Raw genomic sequence first — 26,286 nt, forward strand, 5'->3', positions numbered from 1 at the left:
GAGTTCGTTCATGTTCTTTTAGTTGGGTTTTAGTTGAAGTCAAGTTTAGTTTAAGGGGCTAGGAGCGGGCTGGACGGGTTGGATGGGTTTTTCTTTAGTTAGAGTTAGATCGCGGAAGATCATTCGGTTTAGCCTTAGTTAGGTTTTCTTTAGGTTAGCCTAGGGTTAGGCCCGCGGAAGATATTTCGGTTTTAGTTTATTTAGTTAGCCTCGCGGAAGATTGGGCGCGCAGGGTCTTTAAGCTTAGGGGAATTTAGCTTAGGGGACGAGCCTACGCGGGTTCTGCCGAAGCCACTAAAGATACAACCGGTGTCCGTCTTCCTTTGGGGTTTAAGGGGGGAGTAAAGTAAAATTTTTAATTTCTTTAATCTGATCCGCCTATTCAGAGTCAGGGTATATATTTATTTTCACGAGGCAACTGTTCATTAAAGAAGGCGATTAGGAACTCACACTCCACCAGAGTCTTCAATTGGCTTACTCATCATCCTTCAGACTGTGAGGCTTGGCCGGCGACCGTGCTCAAAAGCACGCGGAACGCTGGCCGCTTTCCCCGCAACTGGTACCTCGTGCATAACCAGTCTAAGGCCGTGCACGAGGAGCTCCAGCAACCAAACCCCGACAAGTGGTGCCCTCTCTGAGGCAAAGCGTAGTCAAAAATCGCTTCCACGAAGACTCCGGTTAAAGGCAACATATCGGAAGTGGCTCGGAAACAGACATTGAGAGGTGAGGTATAACGGCCCGGTTTATCCAGGATTTCGCTGCAGTAGCACGAATCCACCGCTTGCCCAAAGTAGTGTAAATAGAAGTCGCGCGCGTATATTTTGCCCCAAGGGGTCCCCGGGTAGTGCGGCAAGGAGTTTAGTGTAAGCCTACGGGCAGAGTAAGGTCTTCCCTAAAGCCTACGGGTGGGAAGGGTTCTGGCAAAAGCCTACGGGTGCCAGGGTTTTCGGTCAAAGCCTACGGGTAGGGCCGGTGTCTCCCAAAAGCCTACGGGTGGGAGGGAAAGTTTTTCTGGCAAAAGCCTACGGGTGCCAGGGTTTTCGGTCAAAGCCTACGGGTAGGGCCGGTGTCTCCCAAAAGCCTACGGGTGGGAGGGAAAGGTTTTCTGGCTAAAGCCTACGGGTGCCAGGTTTTTCGGTCAAAGCCTACGGGTAGGGCCGGTAGCCCCTAGTAGAAGCCCACGGGTGGGGGCGGAGGTTTTCTGGCTAAAGCCTACGGGTGCCAGGGTTTTTCGGTTAAAGCCTACGGGTAGAACCGGTGTCCCCTAGTAGAAGCCTACGGGTGGGGGAGGAAAAGTTTTGGAAAAGTGTTTAAAAAATGGGCTCCTCACTCTCAACTGCTCAAGTAAAATTTTGTGAAGATTTATTGTACCTTTTGAAAAGAAATGGTCATCCTGTCTCTGAATCAGAAGTAGAGCTTTTAGTTAAAACCATTGGGGAAATTTGTCCCTGGGTCCCTAAGGAGGGAACGAAAGATTTAGCCTCATGGGAAAGGATCGGGTTAGAATTTATGGCCAACCCGAAAATCGGAATTCCTGTACAACTAGTATGGAGCAAAGTAAGAAACTGCTTTCAACAAATCGCTCCAAGAAATGTTTTGCTTAATGGAACAGTGAATTTAGGAAATACTGCTTTTAATAGTGCCCCTGTGCTGCCGCTTGCGGTTGTGCCATTTTCGGCCCCCTCGCAGCAGCCAGTTCAGGCCCCGTTGTCGTACACGCACTCGCCCTTGTCCAATTTGTCGTTGCCAGATTCATTGCCGCCTGTGCCGGTGCAGCAGACGCCGTCGGCCTTTCAAGCCCCGCCGCGGACTGCCCCACCGCCAGTCGCTCAGCAGTCATCGCAGGCCTTTTACCAGCCAGCGATTTCAAGTCAGCAGCAGCCGCGGACCTCGCTCCAAGCAACGGTCCCGCTTCCTCCATCGCAAGCCGCGCTTTTGCCAGCGATCCAGCAGCAGCAGCAGCAAGCAGCCTTTTTGCCAGCAAACCCTGCTGCCCTGCAGGCCGCGCTCAAGCCAGCAGCTCCAGTTTTGCAGCAAGCTGATTTCCAATCAACAGCAATCCAAGCCTCAATGCAAGCAGCACAACAGCAATTTACCAACCCTTCAGCACCTCCAATGCCAATGCAGATTCCAAGACAAGAGCAAAGCCAAACAATGATGATCCAGATGCCAGGACTTGCAGTACAGAGCCAACAACCTTATGCTCCAACTTCAAGTCAGCCATCTTGTCTTCATCCAACTTCAAGTCAGCCATCTTGTCTTCATCCAACTTCAAGTCAGCCATCTTGTCTTCATAGTCAGCCATCTTCAAGGCATCCAGATGTCAAAGACTCTTTAGCACCATCTAGTGGCTCATCATTTGGAAAGCATCAAGAAGATTTAAACTCACTGATGCCACCTACAGACCCTACAGCAATGCAGCCCATCTGCAGAACCCAAGCTTTGGAAGCAGCTTTGGGACAAATAGACTTTAGTGCTGATCCAATGCACATCTTTCCAGTGATTCGTGCTAATGGAGGACAACCTGCAAGATATCAAGCTATTCCTTTCGAGACACTACGTGAACTGCGAAAAGCCATACGCGAAAATGGACTTCAAGCTCCTTATACTAGAAGTTTACTTGAAGGACTGTCCACTAGTAGACTTCTGCCATCTGATTGGAAGCTGATACTTTGCACCTTCCTGTCGCCTACAGATGCTCTTCTGTGCCTGCAAGAGTGGAAAGAAGTAGCAGCCAGACGTGCAACGCCACTTGCCACAGAAGATATGCTCACAGGATCAGGACATTACTCCAATCTCAATCAACAGCTAGCCATACCTGATGCTGCACTTGTCACCATAGCAGACATTGTAGTCAAAGCTTGGCGCAGACTACCCAATCGCACAGATGCTAGCTCAGTATCAGGATTCGCTGCAGTTAGGCAAGGTCCAAAAGAACCTTATGGGGACTTCGTGGATCGCCTGATTGTTGCAGTGGAACGCCAGATAGAAGATCGTCATGCCAGAAACATGCTGACAAAACAACTTGCCTTTGAAAATGCCAATGATGACTGCAAGAATGCCCTAACAGCAGTTGCAGCTCGTCCAGATGCCACATTGACTGAGATGCTACGCGTCTGCCAGAATGTCGGTACCCACTCCTACAAAGCACAGCTCTTGGCAGCTGCGGTACAGATGCCACGTCAAGACAGCTCTACGCCAGTCAAGAAGTGCTATGGGTGTGGAGGCGATGGGCATTTCCGGTCGCAGTGCGCAACAACGCCAAGGCCTGCTGCCAAGCCGCCAGAGAGATGTCCCATCTGTCAGAAAGGATTTCATTGGGCGAATAATTGTCGCTTGAATCCACAAAACACATCACCTACCTCATCTCCAATTCAGGGAAACGGTTCTGCGGGCCGCGCCCCGGCCCCGGTAAAACAATAGGGTGCAAGTTCAAGAACATCATGAAGGTCAACCATCCCAGAAAGGTGAACAACGCTACTCCTTATCCAGGTCATCAAGGAAAAAGAGTGATCCAGAGAGATATCCACTCTTCAGATGTCCAGAGAAAAGATGTGACCTCATCAAGCATTCAGGTTCCAGAGGTTTCATCATCTGCCTTACCTATTCAAAGGGTTCCAGTAGAGAACACAGCATTCAGTTCACCTTCTGCTGACCGCCCTTCAGTTCCTGCTGATGTTGATCCTGCTTCGCAGCAAGCAATCACAGTCAAGCCTCTGATCGCAGAATTGCCTTCAACGTTGAGAAGACATCCTACTGAGGTCAACCTTGCAGCACCTGAGCTTTACTCACCTTTGAGTCAAGGTCAATCTGTCATTGAAGGACATTTGCCCTTGATGAAACAGCAGTGTTCAAGTTGCAACCCAGCTGATGATCACTTTCCATGTGGCCAAAGAATGCAAGTGAGTGAGACAGCTCCCTCTTGTGGAAGCTTAAGCATCACTCCAGTTAACAATGTCCACACCTTTGTGTCACCTCCAGCTTTTAAGCTCAGTCAGCCACAATCAAACAATTATCATGGACAACCACTTCAACTGTCTTGTGTCAAAGAAGAAGTTCCATCCTGCCAGTCTGATGCACAACTGACTGAATGCCAGCAGATTCAACAGCATCAGCAACTCTTACCAACGGAAGAACCCCAAGTTTGCCAACTCAACGCCAAGCAGCTTCAGAGTTGCCAACTTCAGCAGTGCAAAAAACCCGAAGCCAAAAAGATATCTTCAAACACTGCCAACGAAGAACAAGAAGAATCTTCTGTCCCAGGTATACCACTCTTCTTAACAGAGGACTGTTACTTTTCAAATCCATGGTTTGCTCAGCAATTGCCAACATCCATTCGTGGTCCATTCCCAGACACTTCGATTTGCCTTATCCTGCCTAGGATGGATCGCCTCCCTGCCACAGTCACACTGACTGCAGGCCTAGTTCGAATCACAGATTCATCGCAGTTGCTGATTCCAGGATTTTCAACTGTTCCTTGTGTCCTAACAAAAGGTTTGGAAATTGCCAGACTCTATTTGCTTACTTCTACACCTACAGCTCCTGTAGACTCTTTGCCTCCTCAGACAGCAATGGCGCTAATCAAGATTACAGAAGAACGCCCTCATCTCGTCTTAGAAATGGGTGGACGAAAGATCAAGGGTCTTCTTGATACAGGCGCAGATGTCACAGTGATCGCCAGAAAGGATTGGCCTGACCAGTGGGCAACGACTGTCACCCAGGAAGTCTTCGGAGTCGGAGGTTTCGAGCCCGCCCACCAGAGCGTGCATCCGATTACCTTCCAGTCAGACTCAGGCTCCATGGTGCAGCTCCGTCCACTTGTTATGGATGTGCCTATCACCCTTTGGGGTAGAGACTTATTGTCTAAAGCAAGAACTGTTGTCCATACACATTTTTGATGTGGGCCTTTGCATCAGCGCCAGTACATGCTCTTCCACTCACATGGAAGGAAGGACCCCCTGTATGGGTCGACCAATGGGCGCTGACGTCAGAAAAGCTCGCTGCAGCAGAGGCCCTAATCAAAGAGCTGCTACACCAGGATCGTGTGCAACCCTCTAATAGCCCTTGGAACACTCCAATCTTCGTCATCAAGAAGAAAAGTGGAAAATGGCGTTTGCTTCAAGACCTGAGAAAGATCAACGAAAGAATTGTTCCAATGGGTCCCCTTCAATGTGGACTTCCTAACCCTAACCTCATTCCTAGAAACCATCAGCTTGCAATCATCGATCTTAAAGACTGTTTCTTTACCATTCCACTGGCACCTGCAGATCAAGAAAAGTTCGCTTTCACTCTACCTGTGTTCAATAACACCAGACCAGCTTCCAGATACTCTTGGAAGGTACTCCCTCAAGGAATGGTGAATTCGCCGACTCTCTGCCAGAACTTTGTGGATAAAGCATTACAGCCTTTCAGGGCACAATATCCAGCCTTAGAGGTTTGTCATTACATGGATGACATCTTGATCCATGGAGAAAAGGTCTCAGAGCATCATATTGAGCATCTTACGCGCATCCTGAACTCTTTTGGGCTTTGTATTGCCCCAGAAAAGGTACAGCGCACTGCTCCATTTCATTACTTGGGTCACAAACTGCTTCAAGACACAGCCCTGCCAGAGATGCCAAGCATAGTCATCCCAGAGTCCTTTACCTTGACACAACTGCAGCATCTCTTGGGACAGATAAATTGGGCTCGAAAGTCTCTAGCAGTTCCAACATCTGAACTCTCGCCATTGTTTTCTGCTCTTAAGGGACATACATCTCCTTCAGATGTTATTCCATGCACCTCTGAGATGCGTCTTGCTTTACAAGGGGTAAACACAAAACTGCACCAAATAGCTGTAGATCGTGTGCCAACAGCCAACTGCGCTCTTTCATGTGCTATCTTCACTACACCAAGATTGCCGACAGCAGCCTTATACGTTCCGGATACTTCCTCAAAGGTGGCGATCGTGGAGTGGATTCATCTTTCGCACACGCCTCAAAGGAATGTGTACCCCAGTATGGACGCTGTTGCTGATCTCCTTGTTAAGTGCAGAGGCCGTGCAATTCGCCTGAGTGGAAATGATCTGCTTTCCATCTACCTTCCTTTCTCTCAAGAACAAGTGCTAACTTTGATTCAGTTTTCAGATAGTTTCCAGATTGCTATTGCAGATTTTGTCGGTTCTTTCTTGTATAATCCTCCTAAGGACAAAAGATTCACTTTGTTGCAACAAGTAAACTATCACCTTTCATCCATGTTGGTGCTTCAACCTATTCCCACTGCAAAAACTCTGTTCACAGATGGCTCCTCTTCCTATGGTGTCCTTGCATGGAAGGAGGATGGACGATGGAAAACTGTGTTTACAGAGAAACAACTTTCAGCACAAAGATCGGAACTGGCAGCAGTGATTCTCGCTTTTCGGACTTTCACTGCAGAAGCTTTCAACCTCGTTGTAGATTCTCAGTATGTATATAGACTGTTATCATCGCTTCCAGTTGCTTATCTGTCTCCGTCCATGGATGAAAATCTCTTTAATTTGTTCACGCAGCTTCAAGAACTATTACAGAGACGTTCATTTCCTTTTTTTGCTGCACACTTGCGCTCTCATTCTAACCTTCCAGGATTCCTGGTGGAAGGAAATGCAGTAGCAGACGCTGCCCTCAGGACTCTAGCTTTCTCCTTGTTCGACAATCCTGTGACAAGCCATGAAACTTTCCATCAATCAGCAAAGGTTCTACACAAGACCTTCAACATTCCAATGTCACAAGCAAGGGACATTATTTCATGCTGCCCTTCGTGCTCCAAGTCTCCTATCTGCTTGCCATTTGACGCTGTAAATCCTCGAGGCACGGAGGCGAATCAGCTGTGGCAGATGGATGTGACACATGTCCCAGCCCTTGCTCCAATGTCTAAGTTGCATGTCACAGTGGACACCTTTTCAGGTTTCATTTGGGCTACAGCACTGAAGGGAGAAACTACGAGGCACGTCATACAGCACTGCATGAGAACCTTTTCAGTTATGGGAAAACCTCAAGCCATTAAAACAGATAATGGCCCGGCCTATGCTTCTCAGGCCTTTAATGACTTTTGTGTGCAATGGAATATTTCCCTATCCCACGGGATTCCGTTTAATTCGACAGGCCAAGCTCTCATTGAAAGGACACACCTCACTTTCAAAACTCTGCTCCACAAACAGACCGCAGGACGTCACCTTCCAGCCTCGGAGATCCCTTTGGCAGTTGCAAAGGTGCTGTTCACCTTAAATTTTCTTCTCTTTCCACATAACAAGCCTCATTCCCCAGTGGATCTCCACTTCAAGAAAGAAGAACAGCTTCCTCGACCTTTGGTCTCTTATCGCCTCTTGCCTGACATCGAATGGCGAGGACCAGTTCCACTCATCACTTGGGGTCGTGGATATGCTGCAGTTGCCCTTGAAGAAAAGGCTGTTTGGGTGCCTGCCAGATGTGTGCGCCCTTGGAGAGCTAAGGAACCAAGTTGAGAATATCCACCTCGTTGTTTGACTGCACTAGTTTCCAGTGTCAAATGCAGCAACTCTTCAACTATCCTCAACCTATGCCTTTTGTTTGCCTCTGGGCAGCCCCTTGGTTCCTGGCTGCCTAGATTTGTTCCAGTTATTCTCATACCTGCATTCACTAGCAGATCACCTTGATTTGCTTGCTTAACCTCCTTTCTTCTACAGGTATCGTTGTTTCTTCAGAGCTCGATGTTTCAGTACTTTCCTGAGCTCCATGAACTTTTCCTGAGTTCCAGGACTATTTCTTCTACATGGTCGTGTGTAGTCGGAGAAGAAGACGACCGGCAACTCATTCATCGTCTTCATCCTCCTCTCCAACACCATTTTGCAGTTCTAAACCTGTCTTGTACTTTATATTGTACTTGTAAAAATTGCATATTTACCTTTGTATGCTTCTTGAAATATCCGCCTCGCATGATACATGTGTTTTCCTTATAGCTTGATAATTAATGATATGGATGTTTATATATGCAAAGCTTTTCTGAAATGGTTTCCATTTAGAGCGTCACAATTTTGATGATATGGAAATGTTTATGTAAGGTCAAAGCATCATCTTTGTGCAGTTCTAGTCATAGATATATTTATACATATATGTTTTATTTCAATGATCCTAAATCTCCACGTTGTGCTTGCAAAAGTTGTAGTTCAAAATGTGGTAACATTTATATGCCTTTTGGTCAAAGAATTGGTCATTCTCGGATTTGTTCAAGATATATATGTCAAGTCTGGTGGCATCCTACCCTTTTGGTACCCCTATTTACTTTAAAGATTCCCCCTCTATATGCTACCTTTTGGCAGTAAACCAGGTTCCCAGCTTTTCCCTTCACTCTGTTTCCTGCTGTTAATGGGAGACCCTTATGTAGCTGGTTTAATTCCAATTTCGTTTCGCTGGAAACCCTTGCGTAGATGGTTTAAATCCTCATCCTGGCTGGGACACCTTTATATAGGTAGCTTAAATCCCCTCTAGTGGCGCAAACCACTTGTACTTAGGTGCCTTAAATCCCCTTTCTGGAATCGGACCCTAGTTCCCCGTTACCTGTGGTCGCTGTGGTAAGTCCAGAATCTGTCTTCCTGAAAGTTCCCTCGATTCTGTAGCCTCAGTGCCACACACCTTTTATGTTTCCTTATCCATTTCTCCTTAGTTTTCAAATAAAAAATTAAAAAAAATGGGGGAGGGGTCTGGGTAGGCCATGTAGCCCCAGCTCTAGTTATACTTTAATTTTGGGTCCCGGATCGGGACCTCTCTTATGTTTGGGCAGTCGTTATCCGTTATTTTTAATTTTGGACCTGTACCAGGTCCTCTCTTGTGTTTGGGGAGTAATTTGTTGTTTTACGCTGCACGCGAAAGTATACATGCTTATAAGACGATTTGTTGTGTTACACTACATATTGAAGTATTTATATATGCCTAAAAGGTTTACAGTGTATCGGATCGATCACTTTTTATGTTCGGCTAGTGGTTTGTTATTTTCATGACTTTATTGCTACATTATTGTACAAGTATTTCCTCCTATGAAAGGGGTGGATGTTGATGGTGTTGCTAGTGTTTATATCACAGTCTTGATGTGGACACTGTCGGCACTGTTGACGCTTTGCCTTTTCATGTCAAGGTTTATATCAAAGCAAATGGTAATGTTTATGTCAGATAAATGCTTATGATATCTCTAACCTTCCTTTTTTATATAACTAAATCAAAAATAATTTAATTTAAAACAAAAAAAGAAAGATGATATGTCGGAATACGTTTCACGGATCCGCCATGGATTCATATTTATTTGGTTATTTTATAAGTTTTTCGAGGTCTACTTTTGGTATAATTGCGCGTAAAAGCGAAAGTGAAAGCATGAATGAATAGTGTGGTTCACTTATGAGATTAATCCGCCTTTATTTTGTAGATCCGGTCATGTTCAAAGTTGTTAATGAGCGTTAAACTTGCTTCCCGCCTTTTTGGAGGGCAGCAACAGTGATTTTATTGGTTAAAGTACTAATGATGATGTCACGTTTGTTCCCTAATAAAAGGCAGAGGCACCCCGCTTAGGCAGAGGAGTTCGTTCATGTTCTTTTAGTTGGGTTTTAGTTGAAGTCAAGTTTAGTTTAAGGGGCTAGGAGCGGGCTGGACGGGTTGGATGGGTTTTTCTTTAGTTAGAGTTAGATCGCGGAAGATCATTCGGTTTAGCCTTAGTTAGGTTTTCTTTAGGTTAGCCTAGGGTTAGGCCCGCGGAAGATATTTCGGTTTTAGTTTATTTAGTTAGCCTCGCGGAAGATTGGGCGCGCAGGGTCTTTAAGCTTAGGGGAATTTAGCTTAGGGGACGAGCCTACGCGGGTTCTGCCGAAGCCACTAAAGATACAACCGGTGTCCGTCTTCCTTTGGGGTTTAAGGGGGGAGTAAAGTAAAATTTTTAATTTCTTTAATCTGATCCGCCTATTCAGAGTCAGGGTATATATTTATTTTCACGAGGCAACTGTTCATTAAAGAAGGCGATTAGGAACTCACACTCCACCAGAGTCTTCAATTGGCTTACTCATCATCCTTCAGACTGTGAGGCTTGGCCGGCGACCGTGCTCAAAAGCACGCGGAACGCTGGCCGCTTTCCCCGCAACTGGTACCTCGTGCATAACCAGTCTAAGGCCGTGCACGAGGAGCTCCAGCAACCAAACCCCGACAAGTAAACGCGTGGAAAGGTTTTGCATTTTGAATGCCATCATGTGTCTGCGCTGCTAAATCTCTGATAGCTCAGTTTACACCTTGGATGTGTACCAACGCTCAGGTTGTGGGTTTGTAGGTGGTTGTGTTGTAGTTTTTTAAACAGTGCATGAAGAACTGAAGAGAACTATTACATTCCATTAGGTGCAAGAGAGATTAAAAAAAGAACATAGGTTTCTGTGCATTGATCTTGTGGTCGTTTCGGGCTTTGGGTAGGATAAAATCTTAGCAAAGGAGCACTACTGAGTTCTTCCCTCAGTGCATGAACAGCTCGCTGCAATTTTTGCTTAGCAGGGACAACTGTGGAGTGTTATTGATTTTTTTTACGTACAAGCCATTCGGTCAGCTTAAAGGATGTTAAATCTAGAATGGCCCTAAAACCATGCCTTCTATTGCCAGTGTTTATGTGAGTGCTGTTGCTTATATAGACAAAATGGTGTCCCACACATAGCTGTGGAGCCCCAGTGTTGGGGATAGGGCCACTGCAGGGCTATTTAGGCCTGGTCTGGCCTAGCTTCAAACTTTTCATTCTACCCATCCTCCCATCCTTTATTCAGTACAGGCATTGCTGGTTACCATTTAGGGCCAAATTAGGAAGGGAGTCAACAGTTGATTGGCCTTGGTGGTTTTATTTTTCACTGTTCTGTACCGATTTTCTGGCAGGTGTAATTAACAAAGATTAACCAATAGATAGGTTAAACATTGGCAGGTAGGTCTCCAGAGGTTATCAGGCAGTTAAGTTTGTAGTTCTGAAACTCGCCTTCAGGGCTGTGGGACTCACTGGCATGATAAGGGGCACTTTTGGGGCCAACATGTAACTTCAACCTATAATTCTGGGGGCCTCTTTATTTACCTGAAAGATGGAGCTTAAGGGACAGGTTAGATCAGGGTAGGCAACCTAAGGCCCGGGGGCTGGATGTGGCCCAATCAGCGTGTTTTTACATGAGTAGAATGTGTGCTTTTATTTAAAATGCATCTCTGGGTTATTTGTGGAGCATAGGAATTCGTTCATTTTTTCCCAAAAAAATATAGTCCGGCCCACCACATGGTCTGAGGGATGGTGGACCAGCCCACAGCTGAAAAAGGTTGCTGACCCCTGGGTTAGATGAAGTGGTACCTCTCACCTTTGGCAGGGTTGGCTGCCCACAGTTTATGAGTAGGGAGAATCTCTCACCATTGTTCCCTTCTGCAGGTTGGTTGCATTAAAATAACTGTGGCCCAATTCACCCACAGGATGTTTTTGTCTCCTTCCTTTTATGTTTGCTCACAGAGCGGGGCAAGTTATTTCAGCTCAGCCCTGACAGCAGTGTCAAAGCAAGGCATTTCCAAAATGTGAAGCATTGGGTTTGGAAATGGCCAGTCTTGAATTCTCCACCCAGCAATGAGTTTAATTTAGTGTCCTTGGGAATCACATTGTATCTTAGTATCTTAAGCTAACTACCTGGGAGGGTTGTTGTGAAACAAAAATACTGATCTAGGGGCTCTTTTGAGGAGGACGGTGTGGGTGCAGATGTTCTAATTGTGTTTATTAATATAGTAATCAATCCAAGAAGCCCCAAAGCATGCCATTGTTAGAGAGGTGGAACAGATCAACAGGTCAACCACTATCCCTATCCCAACAGTTCAAAATATATCCCTTGCAAAACAATGAGTTTTCAAGACAGTGAAAATGCAGTACATCTAACCTTGCCATGTTCTTGAAACAATGTTAACAGGCGCAAATGAAGTTTGGTCTCTTATGACTATATATGAGTCCTTCTAAACAAATCATGCTCTGGTTACATAATTGCTAGCATTGCCTTGAACCCTTCCTTTGTCATAACAGATCATGGTGGGCGAAGGAATTCTGTACTGCTGCCTTTCAAAACGTCGGAACGGCATAGGAGCCGAGGCCAATATCAATGCGGGAGGCTGCAACTTCAACTCTTTCCTTAGGAGAGCCGTCCGATTTGTTGGTGGGTTTTGGCTCATGCCTTTGTTGAAGAATTTCTGGGTTTGATTTATAAGAATCTTGCTGCTTTTAGGACATGTCAGATTTCAGATGAGGGCTGGGTCAAACATCTTCATAAGTGATATACAGAGATGAAAAGAGACCACCAAAATGCTCACAGTCTAATAGGAGAAAGGGAAAAAGGGATGAGAAGGGAAGAGGAAAGTAAGATATTATTTCTGAAGTTATATAATTTCATCAGTATCATCCAATCTGGACAGGTGGGAATCCCTGCCTTTGCTTATGTTCAAAAATGTAAATATTTCTGTAGTATAAAATAGTACAGTCTAGGAAGGATATCTGAATTGGCCCTGACATCTGGAAATGTCAGCCTAAAAATAAATAAATCAGGAGGTTGCTTAACGGGCAGTAAATACAACACATCGTAAGGAAAAGTCAACGTTTTCCTTGATTGTAAAAAAGAAGAAGACTTATTATAGATCCCCTTTTATAAGAGAAAATGAGAAATAAATACACAACTGCCAGTGTTATTAATTTAGCATGGCTCTGTTTGAAATAAAGAATGAAAGTCTACAGCTAAAATCATTATGGGGAAGGGGGACCACATACATTGAGCGATTTCTTAGCTTCACACTGCAAAGTGCTCAGTCTCCATTTTCCACAGTGCATTATGTGTTCCTTTTCATTATAATATTGAACTATTGCACAGTCCATTTACAAAGCACCCACCCATTTTTCTCAGCACAGCTCATCCCACTGCTACTTAAGTCAGTGTGGTGTAGCAGCAAGAGTATAGAACTAGACATGTAGAGCTCCAGGTTCAAATCTCCACTCAGCCAAGAAGCTCATTTGATGCCCATCATCATCTCTCAAAGTTACCCTCCTCACAGGGTTGCTGTGGAGAAAGGTAGGGGGAGGACCATGTATCCTGCTATAAGATGGTTGTTAAAAAACAAACAAACCACCAACTAATTATTATACAACATCAGTCATGCTATCCTGGGTATATGACTTTTATTACCAATAAAAATATAATACATTCAAAAACAACACATAGAAAGTAAAAATAATACTTGGTGGAAGCAGATCATTGTGGCTTGCAGCTAAATTACATGTTTAGAATTAGTTGTGCTACAAGGCCAGAACTTTGCGGAGAAGTCCAGACTGAGCAGAAGAGCCCCCCAAACACAGCAGGTTTTGCTTATCACATTTTGAAGTAAGTGAAACATTACACATGCCAGCCTGGTTTACATATTGCACTAAACCATGGTTTATTAAACTGTGGCTTAGCTTTATATGTGAACCCCACTCAGCAGCTGCACTGTGATTTGCTTACTACCAACAAACCACAGTCTGAAGCCATGCTTTTTGTTGACTTAAGAACCTTGCTTTGTTTTCATTATAATAAAACAATGAACAGGGTGGTGATACAATGACTACTGCAATCAACACTAGGTAATACCACCAAGGCAACTATCTGTAAACAAACAACAAACGTCCATAAAAATGGCAAAAGTAGTTTCTTTCCCAAATAGGTTTTATCTTGAACAACTGCAAATGCAGTAATAAAGAGCCCACTTGTGATATACCAGTGGTTCAGTGCTTGGACGTCATTCCGGTAATCAGACGTTTTGTCGCTAAAGAGCTTAGTCATCAGCCTCCTTCAGGTTTAACAAACTGAAAGACACTGTCCTCTTTCTATGCTCCTCCCAATGGAAACATGCAGATGGGGACAGATATACCTCTGCTTTAAGTCATTTACATACTGTCTTCTCTTGTATATTATTTACTACAAAGCTTGATGACTGAGCTCTTTGGCAACGAAACGTCTGATGTCCAAGCACTGAACCACTGTTATATCAGAAGTGGACTCTTCATTACTGCGTTCACAATTGTTCAAAATAACATGTTTTGGAAAGAGAAGAAATGAGCACTGAACCACTGATATATTACAAGTGAACTCTTTCTTTACTGTGTCTCCTGTTGTTTAAGATAAAACCTATTTGGGAAGGAAACTACTTTTGCCATTTTTATGGACGTTTATTTTTTGTTTACAGATAGTTGTCATGGTGATATTATCTTGTTTTCATTATGGCTGGGTGTCACATGTGAATCCAGCACCTTTCCTTGCTCATGGTTTGTATGACACTCACCTGACTACAAAGGTGTTATACAAGAGCCACGGGAAAACAAACCAGACTTTGGAGAAACATGCCACGGCTTGTTAGATCATCTGTGGCACAACTTGTGGCTAGCCCATGGTTTGCTAAACAAACCATGCCTTAAACAAACCATGGTGTGAAACAGCCACTCTCTAAAGAAGGGAGGCTCCCTTAAAACCATTAAATCATGATTACAGAATTACCTAACTGCACCAATGACCTTATCCATTTTTCATTGTTAATTGGGCATTGTTCTATTGATTCCAAGGGAGGCAAAGCACTCTATTATCCAGATTATGATCCCAAGGCTAGAAGCATGTTTTATTACACAAGCAAACTCCAACTGGGAAGCAAGCCTTAATGGTGAAGCATCATTTAACTACGAGAACTTTACAATTGTGGAGTGTGCATGTGAGGATATAGCTGAGGTGTTACATACTAAATCTAAAGAGAGGTTTAGCTTTAAGCCATGACACTTTGCTCTCTATGAAAACACATATTGATTAAAATATGATAACTAAATAAAATTGTTTGGTGGGGACAGATTTGGGCCACAGGCCACCAGTTTGCCATCCCTTGACCTAGGATGAGGTGTTGTATCTGTTTGGCCAAAGATGTTAAAGCTTCTCATGCTTCACTTCTAGGTGTCCACGTCTTTGGCCTTTGTGCCACAGCTCTCATCACTGACATCATACAGCTGTCAACTGGGTATCAAACGCCATATTTCCTGACTGTATGCAAGCCTAACTATACATCACTCAATGTATCCTGCTCAGAAAATTCTTACATTGTGGAGGATATTTGCTCAGGAACCGATCCCATCATCATCAACGATGGAAGGTTAGTCACAAAAAGAGGGGGGGGGATATGGTATTTCATTGTTTATTATGTCTTGGGGTTTTTTTTGGGGGGGTGTAGCTCAGTGGTAGAACATCTGTATTGCATGCAGAAGATCCCAAATTCAATCCCTAGCATCTCCAGGGAGGGCTGCAAGAGATTCATGCCTGAAACTCTGGAGAGCCAGTGTAGGTAAACAATCCTGAGCTAGGTGGATTAATGGTCTGGCTCAGTTTAAGGCAACTTACTACGTCCCAGTCAAAAATGTGCTGCCATCTATTTTCATCCATAACTGTGGACCAAAATCTGCTGATAATATCTGCAAGCTTTTCTAAGACCTGGGCATGCATACATGCATTTCATTCTCATGATTTAGATATATCATACCTAACTCCAGTATGCATTAATATAGCCAAGAAGCAGCATTCAAGGGGGGAGGAGCAAGATGAAGGGGTGGAGCTTTGCAGATAAGTGCAGACTCCGTTTTCATTGGCTCCCATGAAGTCATGTGGCACAAATGGCAAGATGGCTGGGGAGAGGAGCAAATCTGCTCCTCCAACCAAAGCTAAAGAAACAAGATATGACTCGATTGTTGTTTCCTTCACGATTCCTGATTCACATCCAGAATTGGCAGTGGTTGCACACATACAGTAGTCGTGCATCTGGGATTTGCAAAGGAGATGTCGGCAGCTCTCTGCATTGTTTATTAAAAACTTGCACTGGCTTCAAGGGGAACGATGGCCACATAAAAACCATAATAACCTGTAAACACACATACAGAGGAGAGGGCTGACATTTGGGCCAGGGATTTCATGAATTATTTAGAGAAGACTAACGCAGAAAGGCTAGCATCAAATATGTGGCTCGACTTTTTATTCTGAAAATCTTCAAAATCTCTCAGTTCCCCAGAGCCTTCCCAATAATGTGGGAAACCAGTGCAGGGGAGTGTTCTTGTGTCCAGGTGCTGCTTGTGGGTTTCTGATTGGCCACTGTGAAAACAGTGTGCTGGACTAGATAGGCCGTTGCCTTGCCTTCCTTCCTCATGTGCTTAACAGTGACTTCCCATCACTTTGGCATGCTAAGGGGCCACATACAAAGCTGGCCCAGGCATTAGGCAGGGTGAGGCAGCTGCCTCAGGCAGCGGAAGCCCACACAGTGGCACGCCTAAACACATCCCTCCTGCCCTGCCACTTCCAGCGCCAATTTTGGGAAAGATTGTATCCGTTTTGGCATGACCTTGCCTGAAATTGATGACAGCAGCGCTCCTGCAACAGCGGATGCGGCTGGGTGTACTGTGGCAGCAGTGGCGGCAGCAGATATGGTAGTGGCAGCAGCGGCAGCAGCGCAAGGCAGCACTTCTTGTTTAGCCTATAGTGCCACCCATGGACACATCACATACCATGTGTTGCTATCTATTTATATTCCCCAAGTGCAAAAAGTCAGTACAAATTCTGCCGTTTTTCCACATGCCAATCATAGTAGTACCATTTTTCTTTACAGAGTTGTTGTACATTTTTTTAGCAGAAGTTCTTAAAACCTGCCCGTGGTGGGGAATCTTTATAACAATTGCCTCTCTCTTTTTTGCATTCTTTTAAGAGGAAGCAGGTGTTAAAACGTGGCTTCAAGAGACAAAAGTTCAAAAAAAGTGATGTTAAGCATCATTCCCAGCCACTTGCTCCCTAAAATTTGCCTGCCTCACTTTGCAGTTGTTGTATCACCCAAAACAGTCTCCAGATAGATCCCTTCTGTGCTTCTGAACATTAAGTGCAAAATGCATGCATTTGTGAAAATAACATACAAAAATGTGCTATTTGATGAAAAATTGTTTTGCAAAATGGGACTATGTGGGGAAATCGCATGTGCACGCACACGCAAATGTGTAGAATTGAAAATCGCATGTGCGCGCACACACACGCAAATGTGTAGAATTGAACTTAAGATTGGAAAACTGAAATGGCGAAAGAAGCTGAAATTGGCAGATCCGCCTATATCTATTTTCAAATGATCAGCATCAATATCATTTAATCATGTGATTCTGATCACAAGATAAACATCAATCGAAGGCTTGCATGTGTGAAAGGGCCATTACAGCTCCGACAGACATTTTCATTCACATCATGCTTCTCAATGGCAACAATTCAGCTGCAAATCATCCCGTACGGAGCAATGAAGGATAGAAAAATCAAGCGATTCACATGTATGTATGAGCCTGGCCTTAAGTGGGGAGAGAGATCTCGCCACTGTTGAAATTAATGGATTTCACCCAACATTAGTCATACTCAGAGTAGGTCCATTTGAAGTAATGGGGATGCCTAACTTAAGTCCATTAATTCAAGAAGCAGAATTTATTTGGATGCAACCCAATGGCTATAATTACTCAACCTTTTTTTACTAGATTGTTGTGCATTACAGATTCTTCCATGTAATTGTAGAATCTGTACATAAATCAAAACCCATTATTTGAGACCAGACGTTTACTCTGTTAACGGTGCCTAAATTCCACATTCTCTCCAGTACACTGAACGGGATTTTTTTTAAAGCCCAATAACGTGATGATATTACAGTTTAAATATGATTACAATACTGGACCACCCAGTGCTTTGGTTATTTTTATATCAGCCCTAGCGGAATGTATTTTCAAGTGAGAAATTTAATTTGGGTGTCCTTGTTTGCAGAAAGTCATTCCCTTCGCAACATGCCACCCTGGCAGCATTTGCAGCTGTGTATGTTTCGGTGAGTAATTAAACCTCTTTGCAATAATGTGTACCAAAGGGTAAAGTCAGAATGTCATTTCATGTCTTGTTTAAAGCAGGAAGGTTGAGACTGCAGATGCCAAGCATCCCACCCACCCCCCAAAAAAACAGAAAAAAAGTTTTTTCTCTGCTTCCCCCTCCCCCATTTATTTATTTAGGGGCCTGAAATAGAAAAATCGGAAATCAGGGCTGAAATTAGAGGGTAAAATTTTATGAAATTGTTTTGTTTTTTTATTTCAAAATAAGTCAAGTACTTCTTAAAATGCCACCAATTCACATTGATGCATCTCAGATGCCTCCAACCTCCACATCAAATGAATGAAACTGAAAAGAGTTGAGAAGTTTGTGTTAATTTTTACAAACTTTCCATGTTCTAAAGCCCATGGAGTTCAAAGCGAAAGCTCAGGATGAAAAGCTACGGACCTTTCAGGCCTAAGGAAGGGCACATTACTAGCTCATTAAGGAAACAAGAAAGCAAACCATCCCATCTGGAAGATTTAACTAAATTGCTTTTTTATGTTGTTTTTTTAAAAGATGTACTTCAATTCCACATTAACCGACTCCTCTAAACTTCTGAAACCGCTTCTAGTATTCGCATTTATCATCTGCGGGATTATATGTGGACTGACTCGCATCACCCAGTACAAAAACCACCCAGTTGATGTTTACTGTGGCTTTTTAATTGGAGGCGGAATTGCCCTGTACTTGGTAAGTAGACTGGAAGTGTGCAGAGAGATGCCTGCGTTTTGGTAGCTAAATGCCCTACAAATAAGGAATGTTTTGTTTCACTTTTGTTTGTAATAGATTCTGTTCTGCGCAATACTGTAGAATGGAGGTTTTCAACCTTTTTGAGTCCACGGCTCCCTCGACCAACTTCCTTTTTTGCAGCTCCCCTGTGGGGCAATGCGCTCTGAGCCTTAGAAGCCCAGTTATGTCAGCCTCGACTGCAAAGCCGGCAGCCCATTACCCTTTTCGAAGAGCCTCCCATGTGGAGTGTTCCCTCAGCCTCCTCTCCTCTCCCATCTCCATGGGAGTCCTCCAGGCAGCCGCCTCGGTCTCTGAGCCACACACACACCTGCCTCCTCACATCGCCCCACAGGGGCCAGGTGTCACGCAGCGTCAATTAATAACGCAGAGTTTTTCAGCGAAACAATAAAAGCTTTACTGGGTCAAAGCAAACCTCATAAACAACATGGTTCCAAACAGTTTGACTGAGATTACATGCTGACTCTGCTTGCAACTGAGGCAGACTGACTCTGACTGAAATCTTACTGAGAACACAGAGAGAAAATGGCTGCTACTTTTAAGGAGAATGAGTCACATGCCAGAGTGACTTAACAGTTAGCAGTTAGGCCTGAATAACTTTAGTAGGCCCGAATTCTGCTCTCATGTCTGTTTGTCACATGACAAGAGGATGCCCTCAGCATTAGCCGAAGGTGAATGTGAGGCCAGCACCTTACCTTGGGAGGTTAAGCAGTGGGTGCCGCCAGGCCTGCATGGCGGAAAGGCTCACCTTCGGCACTGGGCACTCAGCTCCCAGGCAGGCATTGCACACAGCAAGTACAAGAAAAGCCAGCATAGTGCCTGCCTGCCTGCCCGCCCTGCTTCCCACTTGTCCATTCCCAACAGCAAGGGCTGGCAGACTGACCAGCTGAGCTCCCTCACCCACTTGCTTGCTGACTCTGAAGCTCCTGGCGGATATGTTGGGTGGAACTTGGCACCTCTGGTCTCTGGCATGTAGACGCATTCAGACATTTTCTCAACTCTTATGAGTCCTAGACCACACAGGCTGATGGAAGTGGTAGTCCAAACCATCTTGAAGGCACCAAGTTGGGGAAAGTCAGCCTAAAACCACCACCCAACACGCATTGAGACAAGTGCCTGAACACTGCTACCATTAAAATGGATAAGGCCAGCTGTAGCAGCCTTATATCATTTATAAAGCCCACTTGGAGTACACGTATGGTGAACTTGGCATTCTTCAAACTTGAGACTTGTTTTTTGTCCTTAGAGAGTGCAATGCATTTTCTTTTTAATGGACCACTGAATGTGTAAATAGAGTGAAGCTCAAGCTCCTGCTGAGGTTCTGCACAAATTGATTTGAAACTGATGAATTTGTCTCTCGCCAAGATTATTGCATTACATGGCTATTAAGCAACAGAAAGGGCATAACCTTTGAGCAGAAAACTAATCAGGTTGAGGCCAGGATCGGTAAATCAGGCTGGTGTGACTGTAAAATTGAGTGTGAGGGACAGGAGTTACCCCAAAGCTGAATATGAATAGGAAATAGCAGTATTTACATTAAGAAAAATAATCTTTTGAGAGTTCTTTGAAATTTATGTTCACTCAGTAACACTGATAACTTGCCTCGGATTGATTTTTTTCCTAACTTATTTACTGGTGAATTATGATGAGAAATCATCACCTTATCACAAACTTAAATGGTAAATGATAGCATTTCTAGTAGGTTCTTGCTTTTATTTCCATTCTTTTTTTCATTTTAAGCCACATTGTTTAGTAAATGATGCACACAAAATCAAATTGGTTTTTGATTTGGAGGTAAGCAATGGATGCTTCCCACAGCGGTCGAGATCCAGAGGGCTGTTTGGCTTAACCCAAACACCCAGCAAGGTCTTTGAAAGGCCGATGTTTCTTGCCCAGAAGCAGCCCATCTGGCAAGCAACTTTTGAAATTTAAATTGTGGGCTGTTGTTTGCAGCAGGGCAGGGAACAGAATCCCACTGGGCATGCCCCAAATCTTAAAATATCTCAAGGCGACATTTCCAGAAATGTCCTGCAGTTTGCTGGTCTGTCTGTGTTGGTCTCTCAAGACATATTAGAACCAAGACTTATTAAGTGGAATCTCATGCTAGCTTCTGCACACACAGTCACTGAATGTCAATAATGTCCAAATATTTATTTTTCATAATGGGATCCTGTGTTTTGTTTTCTTCTCCCAACGCCAGGGCCTGTATGCTGTGGGGAACTTCCTGCCGAGCGAAGACAATATGTTCAACCAGAACCCACAGAGAGAACCGTTAAGGTCTTTGACTGACCTGAGCCAAGATCCCAGTAGAATTTTACCAGGGAAAAATGGAAGCGGCAACGACATCATCCCCCCTCACCATGCTGAGAGTATGTTAAACAGGAACCACAGGGACACTGGTTCCCTGACCAACCTCAAAAGGGCAAATGCCGACGTGGAAATTATAACACCACGAAGTCCGATGGGGAAGGAGAACATGGTGACTTTCAGCAACACGCTGCCGAGAGCCAACACGCCTGCAATGGAAGAGTCAGCTCGCCGGAACGCAACCATCCATGCATCTATGGATTCTGCCCGCTCCAAACAGCTTCTGTCCCAGTGGAAGAACAAGAATGAAAGCCGGAAGTTGTCCCTGCAGGTGATAGAGACAGATTCTGGGCAGTCGCCACCTCGAGCAATTGAAATGAGGTCTAGCTCTGAGCCATCCAGAGTTGGCGTTAATGGCGATCACCATGGGCCTCCCAGTCAGTACCTGAAAATCCAGCCTGGCAGTATGCCAGGCTGCAATAGCGTTGGCCTTTCTGGTGGGCCAAGAGTTTCTATTCAGTCACGGCCGGGTTCTTCACAGCTTGTCCATATCCCCGAAGAGACGCAGGAGAATGTGAACACGTCTCCCAAGACGAGCTCCGCCCGAGCTAAGTGGTTGAAAGCCGCCGAGAAGACTGTCGGGTGCAGAAGCAACAGCCAGCCAAGGATCATGCAGGTCATCGCCATGTCAAAGCAGCAAGGTGTCCTTCAGGGCAGCCCAAAGAGCTCCGACGGCAGCACTGTCACCTGCACCGGCTCCATCCGATACAAAACCTTGACAGATCACGAGCCGAGCAGCATTGTGCGAGTCGAGGCCCATCCCGAAAACAACAGGCCCATCATTCAGATGCCATCAGAAGGAGAAGGAAGTGGCTCCTGGAAATGGAAAGCTCCCGAGAAAGGAAGCCTTCGTCAGACGTATGAGCTCAATGATCTCAACAGAGACTCGGAGAGCTGTGAATCTTTGAAAGACAGTTATGGATCCGGGGACAGAAAAAGAAGTAACATCGACAGTATCGAGCACCACCATCACGGGATGACGACTATCAGGGTCACGCCAGTGGAAGGCAGCGAGATTGGCTCAGAGACCCTGTCTGTTTCCTCCAGCCGTGATTCTACGCTTCGAAGGAAAGGTAATATCATTTTGATTCCTGAAAGAGGAAGCAGCCCAGAGAACACCAGGAACATCTTCTACAAGGGAACATCCCCCACAAGAGCTTACAAAGAATGAGGCTCGGTGTTTCCGCCCAGCCATGCCACTGACAATCAACACCGTTTGGTACTAGCTTTGTGCTCTCTCTGTTTTTGAGCTGATGCCGAAATATTCTTGATGTGCCAAAATATCGACCATCAGCCTGACCATTTTTGGATGTTGCTGATGTGTAGTGATTGTGCATGAATTTGTGGGTTTCATGTTGCAGTGGAGGGGGAGGGGGAAGCACAATGCAAGAACCTATTGAACGGGATGTTTCCTAACAGGTTTTCTTTCCCCCAGACTCAAAATGTTTCTCCAGTGGGAACAATGTTAACAAAAACAGCAATCTTAAATACAGACACCTTATTTCCTGAATGTGCCAACTTTTTGATTTATATATGTCTAAGGACAATGGGCAAAAGGTGTACTATCAGTGTTGTACTTCACCTTTGCGGGTTTTGCACCAAAATTTAATACAAGTCGGTGCTGATTCTAACTTTACTTTTACTTTTACTTTTTTAGTAAACTTACATACCTGTTCATTGCTACAGACACATGACGTTTTGATGTGCAATTCCTTTCCAAGTGATACTGCTGAAAATATGATGCTGGCTGCATTCATTTAGAGTAGAAAAATATCGACAGCTTTGTTATAGTGGGTATTTCACATTAAAAGATTGCAAAGGTTTTGTGTAGTTCTTTGAAATGTTTACTGGAACAAAAAAAAAAAAACAATGTGAATGATACTCCATGAAAATGGAAACATTTTCTCTTCTGGTTAATTTTTCTGTTTCTTTCCAAAATTTGTTTAGTTCCAGGTGCTACAAAGAGGTCACTTCTCAGTGAGCTAATCTGGGACTAGTTGAAATAGCATGGGATTTTTAAAAAACAAACAAACAGGGATCTCTTAGAGCACTGATTAACACTTCATTTTTAACAGTTTCTCGATTTGTCTCATTGCTTATCTTTCCTATTTTTTATTCATTATTGACTGTCTAGTGCTTCACTCTGATAATTGCTACTATGTTGTAAAGATGGGGGGAATTGTAGTTCAGGCTTCTGAATCAATTAGCTGGATTGGCCATAGGTATCGAGGCCTCCTAGACAAGATTTGGGCCTGTTTGTACCCTCCTCCAGAAACTGAGCCACATTCTCTGCCTTCGGAGATGACCTGAAATTAATTAAGAATGCAAAGCAATCCTAATGCGTTTACCTTAACCTCCTTTTAGCTAGTAAAACGGTCAAGGTGTTGACCTGAAACAGCATCAGTAAAATTACTGGGTGTTTAAGTTGCAAGGTCCTATCCTAGATGGGTTTTTGCCATCATAAAGACTCAAAGTAAGGCAACATTAAGCAGGTACAGTATTTTATCCTGTATCCCTGCACCACTGTGGCAGTTTAGCCTTCCTCTGAGTTATTTAAGATCCCGTAAGGCAAACCTGATGAGGGTAGTGTCAGGGAACAAGACATATGGTAATCTCTCTGGGCCTAATACCATAGACAAAAGTCCCAATCCAATGGATGGGCTACAGTTGTCATTTGTGGAAAACTGCTGATGAAACGCGTATTTGAGCTCACTCCAAGACGTTCCATCACTTGTTTGGCTTGGCACATAATGCCCATTAAGCTACTCCTAGAATGTTCATTTGGGTTGTCATTCTTTTGAGATTTGTAATGGCCCGCAACAGCCAAATTAATACACAAGTGCTGTATTGTACCACAGATTAGATTCAGTGGATATTGTCACTAAACATACTTTTCAGTTAGGGATTTGAAAAGCCTTTCCTTGCTGTGAACTCATCCTGGGGAGATGAGATGCTGTCGAGATTATTTTCTAAAGAGAAAATTGACCGGTTTGGAATTAGGATGACAATCGCAGCCTGCTTGGCTGATGATCAGGGATGATGGCAGTTGTAAACTGAAGTGTTGCCCTAAGTCATCTGGATGTAACTAATGGAGATATCTAGGGATAGACAAACCACACTATTTTTTTATCTGAGACATTTTCACATTTTTTTCACTCCGTTCCTTCCATGTTTCTGCATTAGTTTGCTGTTTCTTTTATAAAAATCTGACATGAAAATTCACATCTAAATGTGACTTTTAAAACCTATTTCTCTCAAAATATGATTTTTTTAAAGAAAAGATACAAATGTTAAAGTGTATTTTAAAACACATTTTTAAACATATTTTGATACTTTCTGTTTTGCCAAGACCTTCATCAGAACATTCAAGAATTGCAAAATCTGTAGTGAAACAAAATTCCAATCTCCTCATTAATCTGGAGACATGGATAAGATCAATTCATATCAGAAACTCTCAAAGATCAAATTCTGTGGATGCCTCTTGCAATAGTCAGCTAGAAACATTGAAAGTCGCAGGAGCACCTACCATTTGAAAAACATGCAGGCCTATCCAGAATCCAATGACCTCAAAATACTTGGACTTGTACCCAACTAAGTCTTACTCAGAGCAGCTTGATTGAAAATAATGGACCTAAATTAGTTGTGTCCATTATTTTCAGTGAGTCTATTCCAAGCAAAGCTAAGCACTGGATACAACCTTTTGGATGCTAATGATCTTCCTCCTTCTTACTTTTTTATTTTGTTTAAAATATTTATAGGCTTCCTTTCTGGGTAAAACTCACTCAGTGCTATAAAATGACAGACAAAAATACAGTGGGTATAAAGATACAAAGTTTATCTAATTATGCAATCGCATACATGTGTTCTTGGAAGTACAAACCTCACTGGGTTCAGTGGGACTTACTTCCAGGTATCTGTATATGGGATTGCAGCCCTTTCCCTTGCCAAGGAGCTCAGTGGCATTTTCCCCTCACCACAGCTGTGAAGTGAATTAGACTGAGATATCGATTTGCCCAAGATCGCCCGGTTTCACAGCTGAAACATTCACACCTTGCCCCTATCTAAAGCTAGTCTCTGGGGTCCTAAAACAGAGGTCACTCCCAGTTTTCCTACCTGAGAGCCTTTCACACTTCCCCAAACAGTGACAGAACTGAGGTTTCATACCTGCAAAATGCGCTCTCCTGCGCTATCTTCAGATAACGGCTCAAAAACCCCATGTTGGTCCCATGCAATAGTATTTAGCAGGCAATGACTCGTGCGGAAACAAAAGCCCCATGTGCAGTGACTTCAGAGAGCAGGTTGGGTTTAGCATTTCTCATCTGGATTAGATTCAAAGGCACCATTAATCTTCATACCATTTTGCGCCAATGAGTGCGCCATGCTGAGAACTGGGATGCATATCCTGTTGTATCTCCACATCCCATTTCACCTGACCCTGTGTCGGTTGCCATCCGTTGAAATTCCCAATCCAGCTCAGGAACCAAGCATGCCGCCCTGATCGCTGGATGCAGGCATCCGGCCAGCAGATTTTCATATCCAGCACTTTCTTGCACCCAAAGATCCCAACATTTTGTGTAGAAAATCTGCATACAGATCTACCTAGCTGGGTTGGGGGTGATTGTTTTCCATATACGGTATTTATAAGCATTTTTTAAAAAACTGTAAAACAACCCAAGCAGATGTGCTTGGTATTGACCTTCCTCCCAACACACTATTTTATTTTATTTTTACAAAAGAATATTGCAAACACTTGGCTTGATGAGGGGTTGTAGTTTAGTTTAGATACACCAAGTAGGGAGACCTTTAAACGAAGAGGTAGGACACGATCACGGCTGACCTAGAAATATAGTGAGAGAACACAAGAGTTGTTAATAACTTGATAATCTAAGAAGGGAAAATAACAATTTAAGCAACTGCAATAATACAAGGACTTGAAAATAGCCCTTCTGGAAAAGCAGCTTATTCTGTCAACAGTAGGTGGAGTGGAGTGAACTTTAGTGGGAGCAATGGTTTATAGTTTGCTTTGTTTTAGTTAGTTTACCATAGATAAAGGCATCACAAGTTGCTTTTAAGTCTCTGAAATTCACTGCACCCTTTCAAGTGCAGTGTGCTATTTTTCCTACCTAAACTTTTCCTACTTAATAGCTGACAATTTTAAAAGCACTTGCAGAATCATTGTAATTGCATTCTTTACTTAAAATATTGAAAATACTCTTTTTTTACTCAGAAGTGCC

The 26,286-nt window shown here is 43.9% G+C and overlaps 1 protein-coding gene across 1 annotated transcript in view; it reads left to right on the plus strand.

Annotated features, from left to right (window-relative positions):
- The window catches only part of PLPPR4 (phospholipid phosphatase related 4), a 43,365-nt gene extending 20,490 nt beyond the window's left edge, over positions 1-22,875 (plus strand). Inside the window, exons 3-7 of the mRNA XM_033151587.1 lie at positions 12,043-12,172; positions 14,975-15,170; positions 17,843-17,900; positions 18,455-18,628; positions 20,886-22,875. Coding sequence (XP_033007478.1) covers positions 12,043-12,172; positions 14,975-15,170; positions 17,843-17,900; positions 18,455-18,628; positions 20,886-22,223 — 1,896 coding nt within the window. The 3' untranslated portion in view covers positions 22,224-22,875. The remainder of the gene's footprint in view (positions 1-12,042; positions 12,173-14,974; positions 15,171-17,842; positions 17,901-18,454; positions 18,629-20,885) is intronic.
- Positions 22,876-26,286: the final 3,411 nt, after the last annotated feature.

Source organism: Lacerta agilis, chromosome 6, assembly GCF_009819535.1.
Source record: "Lacerta agilis isolate rLacAgi1 chromosome 6, rLacAgi1.pri, whole genome shotgun sequence".
Lineage (NCBI taxonomy): Eukaryota > Metazoa > Chordata > Lepidosauria > Squamata > Lacertidae > Lacerta > Lacerta agilis.